This window comes from Python bivittatus, unplaced genomic scaffold (genome assembly GCF_059951505.1).
Source record: "Python bivittatus isolate LINGU-HERP-01145 unplaced genomic scaffold, Pbiv_v1 ctg000200_np1212, whole genome shotgun sequence".
In the NCBI taxonomy this organism is placed as follows: domain Eukaryota; kingdom Metazoa; phylum Chordata; class Lepidosauria; order Squamata; family Pythonidae; genus Python; species Python bivittatus.
In genome coordinates this window covers 10046529-10068702 of record NW_028277040.1, presented here as the reverse complement: position 1 = coordinate 10068702, position 22174 = coordinate 10046529, and the positions used below count along the sequence as shown (strand labels likewise).

The 22174-nt window shown below is 37.1% G+C and overlaps 1 protein-coding gene across 4 annotated transcripts in view; it reads right to left on the bottom strand.

Annotated features, from left to right (window-relative positions):
* The window catches only part of HECW2 (HECT, C2 and WW domain containing E3 ubiquitin protein ligase 2), a 176922-nt gene that overhangs the window by 6367 nt on the left and 148381 nt on the right, over window positions 1-22174 (bottom strand). For all 4 annotated transcript variants that reach the window (XM_088135692.1, XM_088135691.1, XM_088135690.1 and 1 more), the window contains 7 exons: window positions 20765-20878; window positions 12076-12228; window positions 10009-10107; window positions 8773-8902; window positions 3970-4116; window positions 2391-2505; window positions 705-790 (listed from right to left, as the gene is read on the bottom strand). In XM_088135692.1, coding sequence (XP_087991818.1) covers window positions 705-790; window positions 2391-2505; window positions 3970-4116; window positions 8773-8902; window positions 10009-10107; window positions 12076-12228; window positions 20765-20878 — 844 coding nt within the window. The remainder of the gene's footprint in view (window positions 1-704; window positions 791-2390; window positions 2506-3969; window positions 4117-8772; window positions 8903-10008; window positions 10108-12075; window positions 12229-20764; window positions 20879-22174) is intronic.

Sequence of the window (22174 nt, the reverse complement as noted above, 5' to 3'; positions counted from 1 at the left end):
CTAGAAAAATGGAATAGGAAGATGGGAGGAAAATAAAATAAAATCAGGTTTGATCCTCCCCTTCTGGCCCCAATTTGGCACAAATCCATCTGAGTTTTTCTTTGTGAATTAAAGAGATTGGAGAGATGGATTTCCAGTCACAGCATAAAATACAGAAAAACAGATCTATATTTCTTCTTTCATTCCCTTTTTTGTGATAGTGGGGTATTCTGCTTGGAGCTCTGTATGCAGACATTTCTTCCTTTGTTTTATACTTTTCTTATTAATTTAAATTCTTTAAATTCAAAATTTAAATTAATTTATTAATTTAAAGAATCTATAATTAAGCAGAAAATGTTTTGCAATAACCTAAACTCTTTTGGGTAGGCCCTGAAATACTGAAATAATTTTCCTTAATTTTTATGAAAAAGGGCAGCCAGATACAGCATAGAGATTCATTTCACTCAGGAATTATAAATGGAAGAAATACAACAATGAATATACCACTGACTTACTCCTACTGCTGCAACCTGTTATTAAATATTTAAGTCATGAATCCCTGCTCCCCGCAAACCTATTATTGTTGCTTTCATCTGAATGAATCAGGAAAGGAGTGAGAATTATTTATCAAGCCATTCAATGATTTTGAGATTCCAACTTTTCATAATTTTACCAGTTTTTTATTAAATGGATGCTAACTACATCGATGCCAACTGCAATCTTACTTGTAAGAGCCGTAACCGCTGTTCATTGTTGAATCTTTCCACAGCAGCCCAAAACCATCGAATTACGATATGATTATCATGGTATCCTGTTTAATCACAATGAAGAGCATATTATTCAGGGCAATTTTGCTTTAAAAAATAATGTGAAAATGTTAAGAACTCATAATTATTACGGTTATAGGCCTTAACTTTTCCTAAATTAACCTGTAGAATCTTGTATGTCATGTATATGGGATTGGACTTAGTTCCCCTTCCCTTGGTAGACTTTGAGGATATAGTGTCATGTTTGGACATGAAAACTGACAAAAATGTACTTTCTATATTCAGAAACATGGGTTAAAAATGACTGATTATGGAAAAGTTAGAGGGATGATGGATATGCTATCTAAGGAGAATGAGACAAAGAGACAGAAAAATAGTACCAAGAAATAGTGATGAGGTCTAAACAACCTAAGAGAATAGTATGGCAAAGTAGTTTGGGGTAATTTCTATCGCAGTGTATGCCAAATCTATTTTTATTAACCAAGATACTGGAAAATCCATTTCAATATAAATTACTGAAATGTTAAATGGAGCAGAACATGGAGGATTACTGAAAGAACCCTCACATCAGAAGGAACCTCTTGACTATATGAGCTATCAGCTAGTAGAACAGACTGTCACATGAAAGGATGAATTCTCCTCTGCTAGAGGTCTTCAAATAGAGGCTGGATGGTTATCTATCAGGGATGCTCTAGGGGATCCCCTAGCTTTGTCTAAATGACCTCTACAGTACATTCAAACTCTATGATTCTATGATTTAGTCTTCCCAAACTGTATAAAAATATATACTAAATATATAGGTGAAGATTCCAAGAACTGTACAACATACCCCTCCTCCCCCACAAAAAGATATTTTGGACCTATGTCTTTTGAATAGCAGTCCAAATCACACACACATATAAATGCTGCTGCATAAGAAGGCGTTTCTGAAATAGTGGTGCAAGGGAATATCTAAAATAAAACAAAGCGTTATACCATATGGAATCATTTTTTTAAAGAAAATATATTTAAAATCCTACTGAACCTAAACAACTTATTTGAATCCCAAATGTATTTATATTTACTTAAAAATAAGAATGCACCTATGTTTTAATTACTTTATTTCCATTTATTTTTCTTTAAATTAATGTGTGCATGCACCAGCAACAGATACTTTTTCTCAAAGATCCCAATACTTTGTATAACCATGTTTCAAATCACTTCCAGAAATGAAGTCCAAGTATGAATTAATTCAATTATAACTGTCACAGAAACCTCTGTGAAGATGAAAGAGTCTAATTTCATTGAAAAGCCTCTTTTTTCCCAACTCTTGCCATCTTTACTATCTGTAATAAATTTAGCACAAGTATACCTTCATATCTCAGACTGACTAACTTGGTCTCACATATTGCTAGCTATGCTGTTTTGGATTTTACCTCTTTTATCAAATGAAATGCTTGCCCATTCCAAAAACAGCAAGCCTTCTGAAATAAAGCTTAAAATAAGAGCATATGTTTCTGAAATTATACTGCAAAATTAAATTTAAAAAAACACTAACCAACCATACTTTTATTTAATTCAAATTATGATCACCCAGGTTAACTGCAACCAACAATATATATGTGCGTGTGTGTGTGTGTGTATGTATATTTTAGAAGATGTCACCTCCTCTATACTCAGTGTTATTTCTCCAGTCACTTAAGTCAATTTCTGCAGTGCCAGCAATAACCAGTTCTAGTTCTCTTGCATCAAATACAGACACCAGTCTAGCATCCACCACCTACGAGAGAAAATATATTCAGTATGTATTGTTATATAGGTTCCACAATTCATAATACTGTAATTTTTGGGGTAACATTTGAATAAAGCCACTAAATTTTAAAGAAAAACATTTTCCTCATTTTCTTGTAGGTTTTTAAAATATAATCACAGCATTTGAAGGCATAATCACACCACAAATAACATGTGCAAGCATCTCCAAGCAGTGCATTCTTAACATCAAATTTTAGATGCTCCAGCAGAATTTGTTCCACTGAAATTAGACAGACCCAGAAATCACTATGGGTATACTGTATACTAAAGGGAATGGTGACTCTTGAACCTAAGGCTGATTTACTGCCAGGAATATTCTGTAGCTCTTTCTTATACAGTGGTACCTCGGGATACGAACGCCTCTACTAACGAACATTTCGGGTTACGACCAGCTTCGGCAGGAAAATTTTACCTCGGGTTATGAACTTGCCTCTACTTACGAACCGGATCCGCGGCCATTTTCCCTGCTGTCACGCAGTCGCGGCTTCCTGTGGCCGAGGTCGCGGTAGCAAGGAGATGTTCGGTGAGGCTCGTGGTGTGTTTTGCAGTGTTTTGTGAAGGTTTTTGGTGTGCATGTTAGCATGGCTCCAAAGAAAATGCAGAGCAGGCTTGGCGGGAGTCAGGCTCTGAAGAGGAAATTGCCTCGGGTTGCGACCAAATTCGGGCGGAGGGTGGAACGGATTAACCGGATTTACATTGAACCCTATGGGGAAATTTGCCTCGGGTTGCGACCAAATTCGGAGGGCGGAACGGATTAACCAGATTTACATTGAACCCTATGGGAAACTTTACCTCGACTTGAGACCAACTCGAGTTGCAACCAGAGTCACGGAACGGATTAAGTTCGTATCCTGAGGTACCACTGTAGTATTATTCCCCCTATTTGACAGCCATCTAGAGAGTCAGACCAACGGTCTAATTAGTCCAGTACTGTTGATAATGACTGGCTGCAGTTCTTCAGGCTTTAGCCAGATGTTTTTCAAACCCTGTTTGGAAATGCCGGACTGAAACAAGGGAACCCTTTGGGTGAAAAGCATCTGCTCTGCCCGTGAGCAATAGGCCCTCCCATCTTGCAGCTGGTGTCCCTTCTGAATGACTTGTGGGGAGGTTGAACTTGAGAACAACTGAAAGTCTAAGTAACTGCAATAAGACAAATGTGCAACTTCAAAATGTAGCATAATTATGGTCCCTCAACCCATAACTGGCTACCATCTTCATGTGTAGAAATCATTACATTTTCTAATTGCCTGACTTTGGTGACATTAATGATAAATCCTGAGTGGAACAGCTTCAGAGACAATACAGTGGTTCCCAACGCAATTTAAACAGTTGCAGGATAGGAAATAATTATGAGTCATATATAATTCTAATACATGCTAAATGCTGTGGGCACTTAGTGCATGCAATATATGAAAACAGATTTATTTTTTACCTCATAGAAACCACGTACTAAACTTTCTGTTTGCTGTACAACACCTCTCTCAATTCTCCATTTCACCATCCTTTCTATATATTCCTTCTTGTTCTTTTCTGTGACTGGGATGTTGGCACCTCCAGGTTTTAATTCCCGTTCAGTAATCTTAAAAGCAAATTACCACCAATACATTATAAAGCAGGATCTATTGCAAAGAGAAATTTTAATGTATCAAAGTGGTGCTAATTCCCCAAATGGCTGATAAAAATCCTTCTGAAGTGGTGATATTTGGTCAACATAAAAAGAACTAAAATCTTTATCTTTTGAATTAATGGCATCAAGTACAAAGCATGAAAGCATCAAAAGGGGAAATACAAAGAAGGTATTTTATGAAAGGGATTTTAGCAGCGCTTCCTAATGTACATTTACAACAAGAACATGTACAATGAAGAATTCTTCTCCCAGGAAATTTAAAACATAATATGCCATCTGGATACTGGATGCTTGCCAGCATTGCTATCTGTAGGAAACAGCCTCCCCCCACGCTCTGAACTGTCCCTTCTCCTGAGCTACTTCAGCTATAGCATTGGAGGCTTCTCGTTGCCCAGTAAGGAGCAGTTCAGAATTCTTTATCCCAATTACTGTTTGATTCCATACATACAGTAGGACACATTAGATTTGGGGGGTTTTTTAGATGGAGCTGATGACCTGAAAATGGAGTTCTTCAGGCTTTAGCCAGAGTGATCTTTTGATTGTTATCAAAAGATCACTTCATGGTCAGTTTTACACTGACACAAATCACTCCAGGGTGGAGGATCAATTACACTGATTTCAGGTATTTAATGGATGGTTTCCTGAATACAGAGACAGCCCAGGTTGCTGATGCTATCCCTTCAAAGTTTACTTTTCCCTCTCTCAGTGTGAAACCAACCTCAGTTTATTAGGGAATTGAGAGGGATTAAACATATAGGATGTCAGATAGAGCATAACTGGAAGAATTCTTAAGATACATCAAATCATGCTCAGAGGGAAGCCCATTTGAAGTGCTACTTTGCTGTGGTGGAAGCAGTGAAGAGTGCTTACTTTCTGCCCCCACTGCTTCCACACAAAACAGACCCACATTGCTTTTCTCCTCCACCAAGATGGGTGGAGCGAGGGAAGGTGGAATTGTCAGGGGTTTGCTATGAGTAATTTGTATTATTCTCTGTGGATAAAGACAATTGGATCATCTCAATCTGGATGCTAATCTTAAAACAGCTCACAGGAATGTGACCATCTATAATTTGTCCTGTTATTTTGCAGGCCAGGGGTTAGTTGGCCTGTAGCTCTCTAAAATTGTAGAAACAGGATGTGAAGAGATGAGACTGCCACTGGCTTATTTAATTCTTGCCTCTCCTGGCCAGTTAAATCAGCCAGGATGGGACTGACCCAGTGGTTGAAGGAGGCGAACAGTGTCTTGATGGTGACTTTTGTATTCCTTCCTCTCTAAAAGGAGGCAGTAATATGATCTTCACTGAAGAAATCTTCTCATAACCTATGATTTGTACAATTATAAACCAGTCTCAAATATTCAGTTTCTTGTAATTGGGAAGATAGAAGCCTCACAACTCCAGATGCATCTGAATAATTCTGATTATCAGAACTCATTTCAATCAGTCTTTTGGATGAGATATGGTATTCAAACTACTTTAGTTGCCATGGTGGATGATACACATTGCAAATTGGATAGGGGAATTGCACCCCTGCTAATCTTCTGTATGTCTTGGCAACTTTTTATACTGTTGACAGTGCTATCTTCCTGACTACCTGCCAGAATTGAGATTTAAGGGCCTTGGGCTATATTTAGCAGATGATGATTAGAAGATGCTGCTGCAAGACCAATGTTGTATCTCAGGGTTCTATCTTGTCCTCCATCTTGTTCAGCATAAAAATGAAATTACTGGGGGAAATAATCTAGTATAGTATTTTCAGTGGGCTACCATAAGTATACTGACACCCAGATCTATTCCTCTGCTGTCTCTTATTGTCCAATTCCAAGGAAGCAATATGTTTGAATATGGCCTAAATTCAATAATGGATCAGATGAGAGAGAATAAGCAGAGATTAAATTCAGAGAACAAAGAAATCCTATTGATAAATAGGAAGCTAGACTCAGGACTGAGAAATAGCCTGTTTTTGATTGGGTTCCACTTTCACTGAAAGGGCAGGTTGGCCATCTAGAAGTGTTCCTTGATCACAGCATTTGCAGATGGCAGCTGTGGCAAGAAACATTATTGCACTATTATGCTTGGAGTACCAGCTGGGACCCTTTCTGAACTAATCAACTTTGGTTAAGGTTATGCATGCCTTGGTTACATCCTGTTTTGATTATTATTACAACACATCCTAGTGAGGCTTCTCTGATGCAAAACATGGCAGCTAGGCACCCTATACTGAAATATCTGCACTGATTGCCAGATATTACTATTCATAATTTAAGTTAATGGTTAATCCTTTAGAGTTTTGGAATGTTCTCACTAAGACATTCTTGTAACTGCTACCCTTAAAATGCTAAAATTGTAATTAATTTAAACAAGGAACAATCAAAATAAAATTTAGCAGATGTTGGAGCCATTATCAGATGCAGGAGCCATGCTAGGCCCCCTGTTCTGTTTTGATTTTGCTGTTCGTAAGATTATTTTAGTCTGAGCTGTCTGTCTGATTTGATGTTCTATCTGTTCTTGTTTTTTTAATGTTCTCTCTTGTTTTGTACACCACCCAGATTCCATTGGAGTTGGGTAGCTAATAAATTCAAATAAATAAATAAATAAAAATTAAAAAAGAAAACAAATCTGACAAAAACTTCCTTGATTAAATTTGTGTGGCAATCCTGGTAACCAGATAATTTTCACAAAGATTAAATCACCACTTTTCACAGAGGAAGAACCAGAGGAACAACCAGCTAGAAATCTAAAATGTTCATTACTTTGTACTTACACTGTGTGCACAATTATTAGGCAAGTGAGTATTTTGACCATATCATCTTTATGTATATTTTCCACCTCCAAGCTGTATAAACCTGAATGCTTATTGGATATAAGCATATCAGGTGATGTGTATTTGTGTAATGAGGGAGGGTGTGGCCTAAGGAGATCAACACCCTATATCAAGGTGTGCATAATTATTAGGCAGCTTCTTTTCCTCAGGCAAAATGGGCCAAAAAAGAGATTTAACTGACTCTGAAAAGTCATAAATTGTAACAAGTCTTTCAGAGGGATGCAGCACTCCTGAAATTGCTAAGATGTTGGGGCGTGACCACAGAACCATCAAACGTTTTGTTGCAAATAGTCAACAGGGTAGCAAGAAACGTGTTGGGAAAAAAAGACGCAAATTAACTGCCAAAGATTTGAGAAGAATCAAACGTGAAGCTACCAGGAGCCCATTATCCTCCAGTGCTGTCATATTCCAGAACTGCAACCTACCTGGAGTACCCAGAAGTACAAGGTGTTCAGTGCTCAGAGACATGGCCAAGGTAAGGAAAGCTGAAACTCGACCACCACTGAACAAGACACATAAGTTGAAACGGCAAGACTGGGCCAAGAAATATCTGAAGACAGATTTTTCAAAGGTTTTATGGACTGATGAGATGAGAGTGACTCTTGACGGACCAGATGGATGGGCCCATGTCTGGATCAGTAACAGGCACAGAGCTCCACTTCGACTCAGACACCAGCAAGGTGGAGGTGGGGTACTGGTATGGGCTGGTATTATTATAGATGAGCTAGTTGGACCTTTTCGGGTTGAAGATGGACTCAAAATCAACTCCCAAACCTACTGTCAGTTTTTAGAAGACACTTTCTTCAAGCAGTGGTGCAGGAAAAACTCTGCATATTTTAAGAAGACCATGATGTTTATGCAGGACAATGCTCCATCGCATGCATCGAAGTACTCCACTGTGTGGCTAGCCAGTAAAGGCCTCAAAGATGAAAAAATAATGACATGGCCCCCTTCCTCAACTGACCTAAACCCTATTGAGAACTTGTGGGCCCTTCTCAAATGGGAGATTTACGGTGAAGGAAAACAGTATACCTCTCTGAACAGTGCCTGGGAGGCTGTGGTTGCTGCTGCAGAAAGAGTTGATCGTCAACAGATCAAGAAACTGACAGACTCCATGAATGGAAGGAAGGCTTATGACTGTTATTGCAAAGAAGGGTGGCTATATTGGTTACTGATTTTTTGTTTGAAATGTCAGAAATGTTTATTTGTAAATTTTGAGTTTGTTTATTATTCTCACCTTAACAGATTAAAATAAACAAGTGAGATGGGGGAATTTTCATTTTTCATTTAGTTGCATAATAATTCTGCACACTAATAGTTGCCCAATAATTGTGCACACATAGATATGCTCCTAAAAAAGCCAAAACCTCACTTTTGCTTTCTTAAATATTCAGGGTTGAAGTTTATTAACATTTTGGATTGACCGAGAGCACTGTAGTTGTTCAATAATAAAATTCATCCTCAAAAATACAACTTGCCTAATAATTGTGCATGCAGTGTAATGTTGGAGGCAGCCTTTTAAAATGATGACAGAATAATATTCTATAGTTTTAAACAGTGATTTTTAGGCAACATAAGCAATGTACCAAAGCAATATGTAAATGACATCATATTTGGAGTTCAGGGTACCAAGAACTCTACAGTTCAACTCTGAGTTACATATATTCTCTTCTATTGGAACATTATCATATCTCAGAAACAAGATGATCCAGGAAGAGAATTAGAAAGCATTGTAAAAATAAGTGCCACAAGGCTGCCCTTGTAAGAAAAAAAGATTGTCCACACCTGTCCAAAGACTTCTTCATTTACAGTGAATGTGAGATCTAGGATATCATGTATATCATTGTCTTTCATCCACTGCAGACTTTGGTGAAATTCTTCATCAAGATATTCCAGATCACTTAGGTCACACAATCTATAATAAATAAGTAATTAGAGGATTAAAAATGACCAAGATTATGGTGACTTGTACAAATGAAGAGAAGTGTAGATGATTATGTGCTATCAAGTTGGTATCAACTCTTAGCAACCACATAGATTTTCTTCAGGATGGTCTATCCATGGTGGTTTTTTGGTAAAATACAGGAGTGATTTACCATTGCTTTCTCCTGTGTAATATGAAATGATGCCTTTGCCTATACCTCTAAAGTGATCTTCTGCCTCCAACATCTTATATTACTGCTTTGAGGCCTTCTTGCTTTGGCTAGGCAGCTGGGATGATGACATTCATGCCTTGGATGACTCTGCTAGGACTATATCCTCTTTGCATACAGTCCAGCATTGTTTACTCATCCCTCCCAGGAGAACCCTTGCACCACCTTAAGGCAGCACAGCAGGACTAGAGGAGGGTAGATAAGTTATTCATACAATAATGAGAACAAAAAAAGAAATCTGTACAACTATTACTGCTGGAATTCTTTATGCTAAGTGTTCTTTCCAACATATATGTATATTTTTCTAATGCATATCTTAACATCCTAAATAAAAATCCTAAACTTATCAATAAAATCTTCATTTTGATTTTGCTAAGAAAGTGTTGTTTCAGTTTTTTTTCACCTTTCAGCACCATTGCTGATTAAAGAGAAAGTACCTTTCAAACCAATAATTAGTCAGCAACTGGAATACCCTACAACTACAGAAGTCATGATGCCAAATGTGTATGTCTTGTAAATTATCTATCCAATATTATTATATCAGAATAACATGTATCTTTTAATATAGTTCACATCCTAATAAATAATTCCTGAAGAAAAAAGGACAAAGTATTCTAATCAAAATTAAGAAAGTATTAGACAAACATTAGAAAGTTATTTTCTTTCTGCCTCCAAACTACTTTGCTTGGTCAGTACATTAAATATAAATCCAATCTGTCATTAAACTACTTATATAATACAATTTTAAAAAGGCAGGCATAATTTCAGTAGTCTATTATGGATATGACTTGGGTCCAGTTACATCTTCTTTGAATAAAAATACATTTCTTCCCATGTAAGAACAATCCTGTTGAATTCCTCTACTCACATTCTGAGAAGGGCTTTATAAAATGGTCGGGTAAAGAAGGCATCTAACAAATATTGATGGATCAGAGCAAGACCAAGAATTCGACCACTAAATCTGAACCTATAAAGAAATTAAGGGAACAGTTTATTTGTCCTTTGAGGTATAAATACAATGTAGATACTATGGTTAGCATTCCATATGGAAACAATAGATTTATTGTTTGTTTATTTATTTATTTATTTATTTATTTAAATGTGCTTTATATATATGCTAGTTCAGTAAGTAGCCTTGACACTGTTATCCATATATAACCCTTAAATGAAAAAATAACATTCAGTTGTTACATATAACTATTTAGCATGATCTTTTGCTATTTAGCATGGAAATAACATTTCCATGAGATCATCATTTAGACAAGAAAATGTCATTAGTTCCTATTCAAAACATTTACCATTAAATAAAATTATCACAAAATATTTGTCCTTTGAGGTATAAATACAGTGTAAATACTATGGTTAGCATTCCATATGGAAAGCAAATACTATATTTTTTTCTGGTAGAACTCTTGTTTCCTTAATTTCTGTGAGACAATACAAAACTTGTACAGTAATACATTAATATAGGCAGCATAACACAGGCAAATTGGGAATCAATGCAGTTCCTTCAGAACATGGACAACCTGTGTGTTGGGACTGCAACTCCCAGAATTCCTAGGGCACAAGGCAGATGCGGTCCCAACTTATTTAGCGAACACTAGGTTGAGGAAAATTTACGTATAATATGTTTGTTAATGGGCTGCCCCCATTAACAACCTAGTAGCAGCATTTTGCACCAGATGCAGCTTGGGAGTGAATCTCAAGGACACCTCCATGTAAAATATATACAATAGTTGAAGCTGAATTTACCAGGGTGTATATCATTATGACTAGGCTATCCCCATCAAGAATAGTCTTATTGGAGAACCAGTCAAAGCTAGAAAAAAGAAATCCTTGTCACAGAGGCCACCTGTGTCTCCATTCATAATATGACAGGAAGAACATGCCCAAATTAACCAGATGCTTCTTCAGAGGGTATGCAACACTGTTCTTCAGAACCGGCAACCTGCCTAATTCCCAGACAAGGAAATTGTCTATTTGTAGTCCCTCCATAGTATTAGGATTCAGCTTCGGTTTACTGGCTCTCATCCAGCTCATTACAACATCCAAACAAAGGATTCATCATCTCTCCTGATTCAGAGAGCTAGAGTTGAGTATTATTGTGAACTGATGAAACCCAACCAAAATCTTAATTGCCTCCAATGGCTCCATATAGACAACAACCTACAGACATGAGCTATATGCTGAAAAATAACATCAATAATACATTTTCTTGATATATATTATGTTGTGCAGTCCTTAAGAACAGCGATGTTTCATCTAAATAAGAAATTGGGCCACCGTTTTGTGCCCCCTTTCATTCACTTTTTTGTATTCATATAAAGAACTCAGACTAATGAGATGCAGTAAACACTGTTTTCAATCTCTTTCTGGCTGACTTGACTCTGCATTTAATGTTATTTTGCATGTTATCGTCCAAGAGTTGACAAACTAGGTAACCGTTTTGCTTCCTTATAGAAACAAAGATTCCCTGAGAGATGGTAAAAGCCACAGAGCCACAAACTAGCTTTACTATGTGAGAAGAGCTGCATTTAACATGAGAGAAGTGGGAGAAAAGTTATTGCACATCTTACTGAATTAGACAGATTTTTTTAAAAAAAAATCAGACTCCAAAACAGAGAGGCTAGACTAGCCAAGTCCTATAATTGGGTTTATGCCTTGACAAGCTGAACTTTTGATATTTAGGAGGCAGCAGAGCTCTGAAGGGGTTCACTCATGCCTAACTCCAGTGTTGGCTGCTTAGGTTGGCAGATAATTGGATACACCATGGAAGATTCAAGAAAGAATCATATTCTAACACCATCCCATCTATTATTTGAAGAGAGAAATGGATCTGATTTACCTTACTTGGATCTTTCATAGTAAATGAGTAAGGAGAGCACAACATATGCTCTACAAAAATAACAGTAGTTCTGTGATTCAGCATTCTTACCATTCATGGTGATTGTCGACAAAAGCAGACATTGGACTAATTTGTACAGTGTATGTGTCGTTGGCTGAATATTCAAATAAACCATAATATGGGTTGAAGAGTTCTCTTGATACCAGGAAAAAAAACTCCCTTGAAGGTCCACTGTAGTCCAGTCTTAAAAAACAACAACACATAAATGGATACTATACAAATGGATTGAAAAAAGAAAATTAAAAAGAACAAAATGTTTTTCCCCATAGGGTTAATGATTCACCCCCCTCCCCCACACACTCAATAGTTTCTGATCCCTGGATCATCTCTGTGTACATTCTGAACATTTAATTTAATGACCATTTATAGTGCTTTGAATGTTGCTAAGCTAGTTGGTGTTCCTGATTTCTGTTTTGGAATTTATTAAATTGCTGACTTATTATTTTGTACCCACCCAAACATAATTGTGTCTCTGATTTAAAGGCACAGGTTATGGAAAATTCCCTACTAAATGGCTTGCAACGCATAGGCTTGGGTTAATTGCACTTCATTCCAGTCCAGAAGTGAGTGAACCTTTATTCCTAAATTCCATTTGTATGGCCCCAGCTCTGTTAAAGTCCTGTTCTGGACTAGGGTTTTATAGATTAGGTTTTGCCAGTTTTAATACTGGAAATAACTGAGAGTTGCTGAAATTCTCCTTCCACAAAGCTCTTAAAAGAAAAGTTGCCACTTTCCTTGCCACTTTCTGTCAAGACGTTATGGGATATTCATGCTGCCTTGCCAATGGTCATTGCTGGCTGATTAACCAAAAAAAAATGACTACAGGTATATGCTTTACAAAGAACAGTTGATGCATACCAAGTGGCATTCAATTGCATTGGCAATTTAGTAGCACACATAATTTTCTGCAGATTCATATATTTCAGTACAATCCAAACCTTGCAAACTTGAATTAGGGGCTTCAAACAGCTTCACAATCTCCACAACTTGGGGGCAAACCAGATCAGTTCTATCATTTACTGCCTGCAGCTCTGAAGATGAGACCTCAGTGGAAACATCACAAGGCTACTGTTCTTTTAACTATGAAGCTGCAAGTCACAGGACAGTGTTAAATTTCTGAGAGCAGCTATGTAATCTGCCACAGATTCTGCCACAGATTCTGCGGCCTGCTGTTTTCTGGAAACAAAAAGCAATCTCCATAGAAGCTGACTTTTCTTTAGTTTCACATGCTGTTGTAGGATACAAACTAATATGCTCAGTATAGTAAGTCCAGGCAAAACAAGTGAGCAAATTAGCACATTGTTTCTCCAGATAAGAAAATATTTCTCTGTTTTGCCTCAGCTTTCTCACCCCCCCCACCCCCTCAACAACTGTTTAAATCATTACGTAATACAGGAGATCTTCTATAAAAGCCAAATCTACCCTCCCAGTCAGATAGCAAATTCATTGTAATAAAAGCAGAACTTTCTCCATCTATCTGTTAAGATATTTAGCTGTTCACTCTCTTTCTGGATTTGTTCTTGCCCTGTGCATATCTATAAGCAAGCCATTACCACAGACAGCAAGTGACGGACAGGTATGTATGAAAGCATATTTGATCTGTCCTGCTCTTATCACAGGAACATTTTTTCGTGAGAGGATGCTTTGGGAATACAGTAATGCTTTAGGCATAGCTTTTTAGTAATATCTCCTAAGCACTTTTTAATTTTAAAAGAAGTTTGATCCTCTCTTAAGTAGAAAGAGTGATGCACCCTGCCCTAAAAATACTTTATTCAGGGTTAGGGGAAGCACACCCCATCTAAATGCTATGTATTTTTTGGTATTTTACAAACCAATATTTTATCATGAAATCTTTTTCATTAGGAAGAATCTAAAATTACTTTGAGGCTCTTATTTTTCTGTTTTATATTTTTCTTTCTTCAGAGTGCTGTATTTTTATTAAAAGAATTATAATTCATTTAGTACTTTTGCTTATAATGGCCAATCATTGTGGTTAGAAGTGAAATGAAACTCATTTCCCAGATGAGAGTTAAATGGATATATATTGAAGAAAGTATCTGTCATTGTTTAAGTAGCATGGAATGAAGCCAATGATCTTGCCATTCTTTATGGATACAGTGAATACTTTGCAATAAGTCATACTCTGCAGATAGTTTGATCCTTGCTCTGTTTTTTACTGCAACCATCAAGAAGAGTCCCAATTCATGTAAATATGATGCTATTTTTTTCCCATGTCAAAACAGAATTGCTGGCCTAGAGAAGCTGAAAAACAGAAATCCTACACAGCAATTCTATTAGTAACAAGAAGGCTGCGACACCAGGAATTACTGCATCCACAAAAACTAACAGTTCATAATACCTCTGATTTACATCCATTGCATTACTAGTTAGGGTAACAAAGGAAAGCATACAATAATATTTAAAGTTCAAATTTTATTAAGATGGTTCCTACACAACACAGAATGTCACACCCCCCCCCCAAAACCAACATATTTAACAAAATACTTTTAATTTTTTATTTATTAATATTCTTCTATATATGGGTATAGCTAATTTACTCTTGCAACAATTATCTTACTAATTTAATGTTTATTGTTGATTAAAACTACTCAGTAAAGAGGACATTATCTCAGTAAAGAATGATTATTTTCTTATTTCCCCCCTGTCAGCAGTTCTTTTTATACCATGTCTAATTAGAATGACCCAGACTCAAGAGAGACAACAAAAGCACTGGACCAGGTGGTTCCTTTATATCATGGCTTCCCAAAGTAGCCAGTACTGACCCCCAAGGGCCGATGGGACTATCCAAGGTGTCGATGTTGTTATTATTTGTAGTACTGTTAAAGTAGTATTTATTCAATTATTAAATTATTTTCATATAATAAATGTTTGGGAGTCGATGAACAATCTGACATTTCATGAAGGGGTCTATCAGGTGAAGAGTTTGGGGACTCCTGCTTTATTTTATTTTATTTTATATTATATTATTATATTTACACATATACATACATACTTCATGAAGGGCTCAATCAGCTGAAGTATTTGGAGACCCTTGCTTTGTATTACACACACACACACACATGGTTCCTATTACCTCTATCCTATACTCTATTACTATTACAATTACCTATATACTTTGCTCTATACTATTACTAGTATACATCAGTATATAGTAGCATATAGTAGTATATGGACCAGTATATATAGCATATACTAGTATATGGACTTCTTTTCTCTTCTCTCTGGGATTTCTTCCACATTGTGCTTTGCCTCGCTGGGCCTCTGTTCTTCTTCTGCCTCTGGACCATCCACTGTGAATGGGAAAACACCACCTTTCTTTTGGCTGCTGCGCTTCTCTTTGCTGGGGGCTCCAGAGCCCCCAAAACACACCTCTCCCTTCCCTTCCCTTCCCTTCCCTTCCCTTCCCTTCCCTTCCCTTCCCTTCCCTTCCCCTCCCACACCTATGTCAAGGTTGCTGCTTTATTGGGAAATCTGCTGAGCTGACGCTGGGGAAAGAAAGGCTCAAATGGGAGGGAAAGAAGGCAGCACAGGGGCCTGCAATTTTTTTCAAGGAGATTCTCTTCCACATACCCCTCTCCCGCCCACCTTTAAAAAAGAACCGACTGGGCAAAATTTTCCATTAAATAACACCATTATACACTCTGATTAACCATACTTTGCCCCATTCAGTTATATTGTTAAATGAATTTGAATGTGAAGGCTTTTTGAAAAACAATCCAAACCAAGACATTGCTTCATGTAAATATCTAACCATATGAAACATAAGAATAGGCCAGAACTAACTCCTAGCATTAACAGTTTTTTAAGATTGTGTGTGTGTGTGTGTGTGTGTGTGTGTTTTGAGAAGTAATATTCAAATAGGACATTCCCTTTGGAACTCTGCAACAGTATAGTCTCCAGAACTCCAAAGCCTGAGATGAATCTAGATGTACAGAGTGGCTGTAACTCAAGGGGGGGGAAATGAATGAAAAGTACACAGCTATCTTTGGACCTCAATTTATATGCCTTATGAAAATCTCAATTTAATGCAGAGTGTTTCTTTTGTAATATGAGCCTGCAATTTATTTAAGATGGAAACTCACAAAATTTATGTTGCACTAGTTTCACAGAAACGACAACTCTGATAAGGATGTTAACAGACAATTGCACTTGATTCTTTAGAACAGTGTTTTTCAAACTTGGCAACTTTAAGATGTATGAACTTCAACTCCCAGAATTCCCCAGCCAGCATTCTAACTGAATTTAATTAACCTAGGATGATTTAGAACTAGTTTTAATATTAGTTTTACCTATCCCAGCCCTTTAACCAGGGTAATTTTTTTCCTTTGGAAAAGTTGCCAGAGAACAGCCAAATATTTATTTTTTTTAATTACTTGCATCGCAGGTTTTATATAAATTAGGTATCACATAAAAGGTCAAAACATTAGGAAAATATGATGACATAAAAACTCTAATAGCACAAGAAATTAAAAAAAAAACAGGAAACAAAAAGTTCTTTCCAAATGACTAGCCATAACAGGAAGTAAGGACATTTCACAGATTGGGCCATAACCAAAAGGGTCCTTTCCCCAGTCAATCATAGCTTGATTTTAAAAATGGCCAGCTAAATTCCAGTGAAAGTAAATGATCCATCAGGGCTTTAGATCTCAAGTGGTAAATCTTAATACAGAGGTAACAACTATCAGCATCATGCTTTGTGAAACATACTGAAGGTTGCATCCCAAAAGATGGCAGGGCCAGGACTGACTTTTGAGGAGAATTTTTGGGAGTTCTGAGGAGTAACATGGGTGCCTTAAAGTATCTATTCTGCCACATGATGATGCAAAACCTCAAAAAATGCAAATAAAAAATGCAGAGGTCAAAAGGCCACAAAAAGGATGCTGTCAGACTACTCCTTTCTGTACTCCTATTATAGCAACAAAATGCTATAAATGATTTCAGTGCAGAATGACTTTATGATCTTACTTTGCCAAGTTTTCATAAAAATGTGGAAACTCCATTGTTCTCTTATGGCCTTGGAGGCACCTGATCGGTTTTGACATAATGCTCCTCTCCAGCCTGAGAACTGTAATTCCAGCCTTGCCAACTTCATTCCTTGCAGGTTGAACCATACTGATTCTTTCCGTAGTTTTGATAGTGAATAAAGGTAGTTTATACTACAAATTCACCCTTGGAAGAAAGTAACTTTTACTGAGCTTTTATGTAACAGTACCTGAACATTCAAAATAATGATAATGAATTAATCAACAGCAGCATATTAATGCCACTGTAATGCTTTCTGTGTTTGGGTAAGATGACATGCCACTGAAATTAACTATTTCAGTGAGTCAAAAAAAACCAATCTATCTTCAAGGATGAATGTGAAGCCTACTGCCAGAATTCAAGATTATTCTTATAATAAGAATATTAGCATATGGATTAGTTAGCCTTCTGGATTAGATGGCTCATTAGTGCTTCTACTATCTGAATTACAAATGGCAAAATATTATATTTCAATATTATCACAATAGCATTTAAATGAAATCTGATCCATAAGGAGTTTGCCACGCTCGACTATCATTTAAATTTTATCACTGTAGTAAAATTATTAGTAAAACAAGAATGTAGAGATATTTCCCTTCAGAAACTTTTTGTTAAACAATTTTTTGGCCATCTTATTTTTTATTTCCTCCTATGAAAATTGTTGCTAGTAGGTTGCCTATCTTGGGAACTTGAAAAAGTGGACCCTGCACCTGTGGGAAAAATGCTAGGAAGAAAAACAATGTTTAAGAGTATATATCTTGTTATTAACTGCCTCAAATACAAGAGTATTGGGGCAGAAACACTACATATAAACAATCACATTTTTTATGGGGGAAGCATTGGTTGCTTTGGTACCATTTTTTTTTTAGTGTGCACCACACAGAAATATCTCCCTTCCTGAACTTCACACTATGCTTATACTACTTATCATGAAGCAGAGCAATGAAGAAACATGAACATCACGCAACCATAATTAGAGTTAAATTGGCCATTATCTTTATTGATGACAACTTATACCAAGGACCTAAGCATCACATCCAATTATTGTGCAGCTTGCCTGCTGCCCAACATCCTCTTTGGCTCATGCCCTGAGGACGTGACATAGATCTTGAACTTTTCAACTTGAGATGGTGTTACAGACTATCCTGTCTCTCAGGCTGTGAAGCTGGACTGATATCTTTATGGCCCACCATAAGACCCCTCCTCCTTTTTAGTGGAGTGGAACACCTGCCTACACCTGAAATGAACCCTGCCCAATATTTGGTTGTGACACAGACTGCCCCCCCACAAAAAGGAACCACATTGTATAGAGAAGGTAAAACCTCTTCAACCTGTTTGGTCTAAGAGTGGATTAAAGTAAAATTCCTTTTCAGTCTGGCTCCAATTGACAGTGCAGGTAGGGACAGAGTTAAATTCAACTGGACATGCCTGCACTCTCTGGTGCCCCAGTACCCAAAGACCACACAAAAAATGTCTTGGGTGAGCAGGAACCTTAGCTGGTGTATGAAATAACCTGTACCAAAGGGAAAAAATCCTGAATCAGCTATAGCCATTGGAGGTTACATATATTCCTCACCACCATGGCCCCCAACACATACAGTACATCTTAATTCTAGCACCTAGCTCCCTTCATACAGCTGCTTAATTGGTTGCCTGTTGTATTGTTTATGTGTTTCAATAGATTGTGACAGCCGGCTTTGTGTTAACAATTATTACAGGCCCAACAAGCCAACGTTTGCAACAATAGCTGCAAGAACATATGCTTACTGTTCAAACACACCAATGCCATGGCTCGCAAATTACTTCTTGAACATGCAGTTTGATTTTTAAAACATATACACGTCACCTAAAAATAAAGATGTCACCTAAACATCTCACCGTAACAAAGAGATGTTTCTGCATGTTTTGAATCCACATTATTTCTAAAAATTCAGTCATGAAGGAATTAGTGATCACTATTTGGATATCAGTTCAAGTGCGGTGGAAATATTTTAAAGTTCTATGATTTGTGTGACAGATTTTTTTTGAAGCACATTGAGTTATTTTATGTTTAGATGCTTTATCATTAACACCTCTTCTGAAAAGCAGTAAATGTAGGGATAGGAAGAAACAATGTATACATTTTTTCAGTTAAATGATATAAATGCTGATGGAAAAATTAACTTTTGTTGCCCTAATTGTTTCCTCTAGAAAATTCTGTAACTGCTGGGGTACAGTTACTGAAATCAGGAAGGGTCTGGTAGCACCTTTTCTAAGTAACAAATTTGGGATGGGGGGGTGGAAGGGAGGGGTTAGACCAGCCTGTCTTCTCCTCCCTTCCCCCATCATCTCATTCTGGTTTTAATTCTACATCAGTCTAGCTACTCCATGCATCTGATGAAGTGAGCTGCAGTTCATGAAAGCTTAAGCTTTTTAATAAAATGTGTCAGTTGGAAAAGGTGCTCCCAGATTCTTTCATATGGCTCCCCTCCTACAATCATCACATTCACTGGGGATTGTTAATATGCTATTTGACATTTTACTCAAGCAGTTTCGTGCCGTTTCTGGATTTATCCTAACGTTTTTATATTTTTAAAGTATTCTTGGATTCATCTTGCCTTTCTTGTCCATAGAGCCCTGCAGTATGAGTCACAGTAGCCTCTACTTTGTGTTTCCGAGAACACTTTCTTTTAAGTGTTACTTTCTACATAAACACCTGAACTAATTGGTACACTCTAAAATAACATTCAGTTGGAAAAGCTTTTTATCAAATAATATCCATATGGTAGGATTCTAATCTCCTGTAAAGAACAGGATTTTGGACGGAACTAGTAGAATTTGTTTAAAACAACCTGGGATCAACATAGTAAAGTGATATACAAAGTGGTTTTATTTATTTGTCATTATCTGTATGTTTCCCACTTTGTAAGACTCCAGGCAGCTCACAAAGTAAGAGTTGTCAAAACATCATATCTACAGAATCATAAAAGATCATCCAAATAAAATCATAAAAGCAAAGTTATTGCCAAAGTTAGAAGGCTGACACTTCTAAATCTAGAAGGATGATGAAGCACGAACAGGCCTTCACTTAAACTTTTACACTGCATGATGGGGGGTGGCAAGTAAAGAGGTGAGATCTGTGAAGTGATGCTGCCCATGTACTTTAGAAGTTTCATGACTTAAAACAGTAAATGCATGAAAGGTACCAGTGCCAATAAATGTAGATGTGTGACGGAGGGAGCTCTCTTCCCTTACATAATTGCAATTATGTGAGACTGAATACCGAACAGCTTCAAATTCAAGGACTTAATATCACTCTTCATCAATCATGTCTCTAAAATAGCTAGTAAATCCAGTCCAGTCTTTCAACACTATCATCTTCTCTCTCGCTTTTTTTTTAAATTGCAGGGAAAGCTGCCAGTGCAGCATGCAGGACTAAGATCTTATCAGATCAGATTTAGAAGAAGCTCATTATGTGCCAATATTAACGGATGCTTTCTAAAGAACTCATATGTCAGAAAATCAGAACAATATCTGAACAGCTGTAGGTTCTATGCTTATAAAAGGCATTTCCTGGCAGTAATCCTTCCTCATTTCTGCTCTAGACCACAAAGAACACAATAAAATATCTGCACACAGCTGCAAAACAAAACGTATTAAGTACAGACTACGTTGGTAGTCACTTCCTTCTACTCACCCTTCCTCTCCAACAAATGTGACATACAGTTTATTCCTTTGTAGGTCCTTTCTTGAATAACCCATAATTTGATTGAAGGCATCTTCCAGCAAGTGGTCTCTCCTGATAATTAATCTGTGCAATGAAACAAACTGAATCACATGAATTCATGATGATGTTTATCTTTCCTGGTTGGTTATATATTTATATTCAGCTAATAATGACCCTTCCTTCAGCCATATGCACCAGCAAAATAGAGGCAGAACTACTGGACCACAGACAAAGATTCACTAAATTTCAAATTTCAGTGTCTGAAAGTATCCTTGATATGCACGTTCTAATGCATCAATAGAATATTACCAAATGGACAAAGCAAAAGTAAATTACTATAATAAAGAGGGATGGAATAAAGATGATTAAATACTTGGAAAGCCATTTCTTGAGCAAAAATAATTCATCAAATCATCTGATTTACACACTAGTGCAATTGCAATTTCTCCTCAATATTATTCATGTTGCTTAGGAATTCCCTTCTGACATATTTAGACATAGTTGGGCAATGTACAGTAGCAATGCTTATATAATACATAATGTGGATTAAACTCAGAAAGTGAGAAAGTAGATTGTGCCAAGTTTTTATAGGTTTGTTGCATTTGTCTCACCTTTTCTCCTGAAAGAAGCATTTTAGCTAAAGCACATACTTGTGAGGGAGAACCAGGAGAAGAGTAAATATGGGTGCATGGGGAACAGCTTGAAATGGAACATTATTCTGGTTATAAAACAGTTGAAGGAAGAAAAGTTGCGCAATCCTGAGTCACTGCTATTTCTCTACCCAAGTTCAGTTTCCCATAGTGCATCTCCGTTTTAAAGAAGATATATCAAAAGACCTGCAGTATGCCTGCGAGATGGCAGCTCATTTCATCCCAAACAGGGAGCTGCATATAGTCTTCCTACATCCTGTCCCAAATGCTAACCATTGTAGCATATTGGTTTCATTTGTGTGCTGCCTTCCAAATTTTTGCTTGTATTAGATACATTCTGGAATCCCTTTGTTCTAGATGGCAACAAGTAACACTTCTGCTTATGTTGGCCACCAGGGCTATGCAGGGATCTGGATTCAAAGGCAAATTGTGATGGGCAGCACACACAGCACGTCCAGCACTTGTCAGGAACAACTTAAACCAGCCATGCAAGTTCAGGAAAACACCAGCTGCCTAAAAGTCTTTCCGACAGGTGCTGAACGAGTGCCCACGTACATTTAAAATCACATTTTGCCCATTGAATCTGGATCCCTGCACACAGCCCTGTTGACCATCATTTACAGGTTGGGTCTGACTGGCATTGACCAGGTCAGTTCACACTGTATTTACTAGCATTTATGAATTGTCAGAGCATAATTACAACTCGTATGCAAATACATATAACAGAATC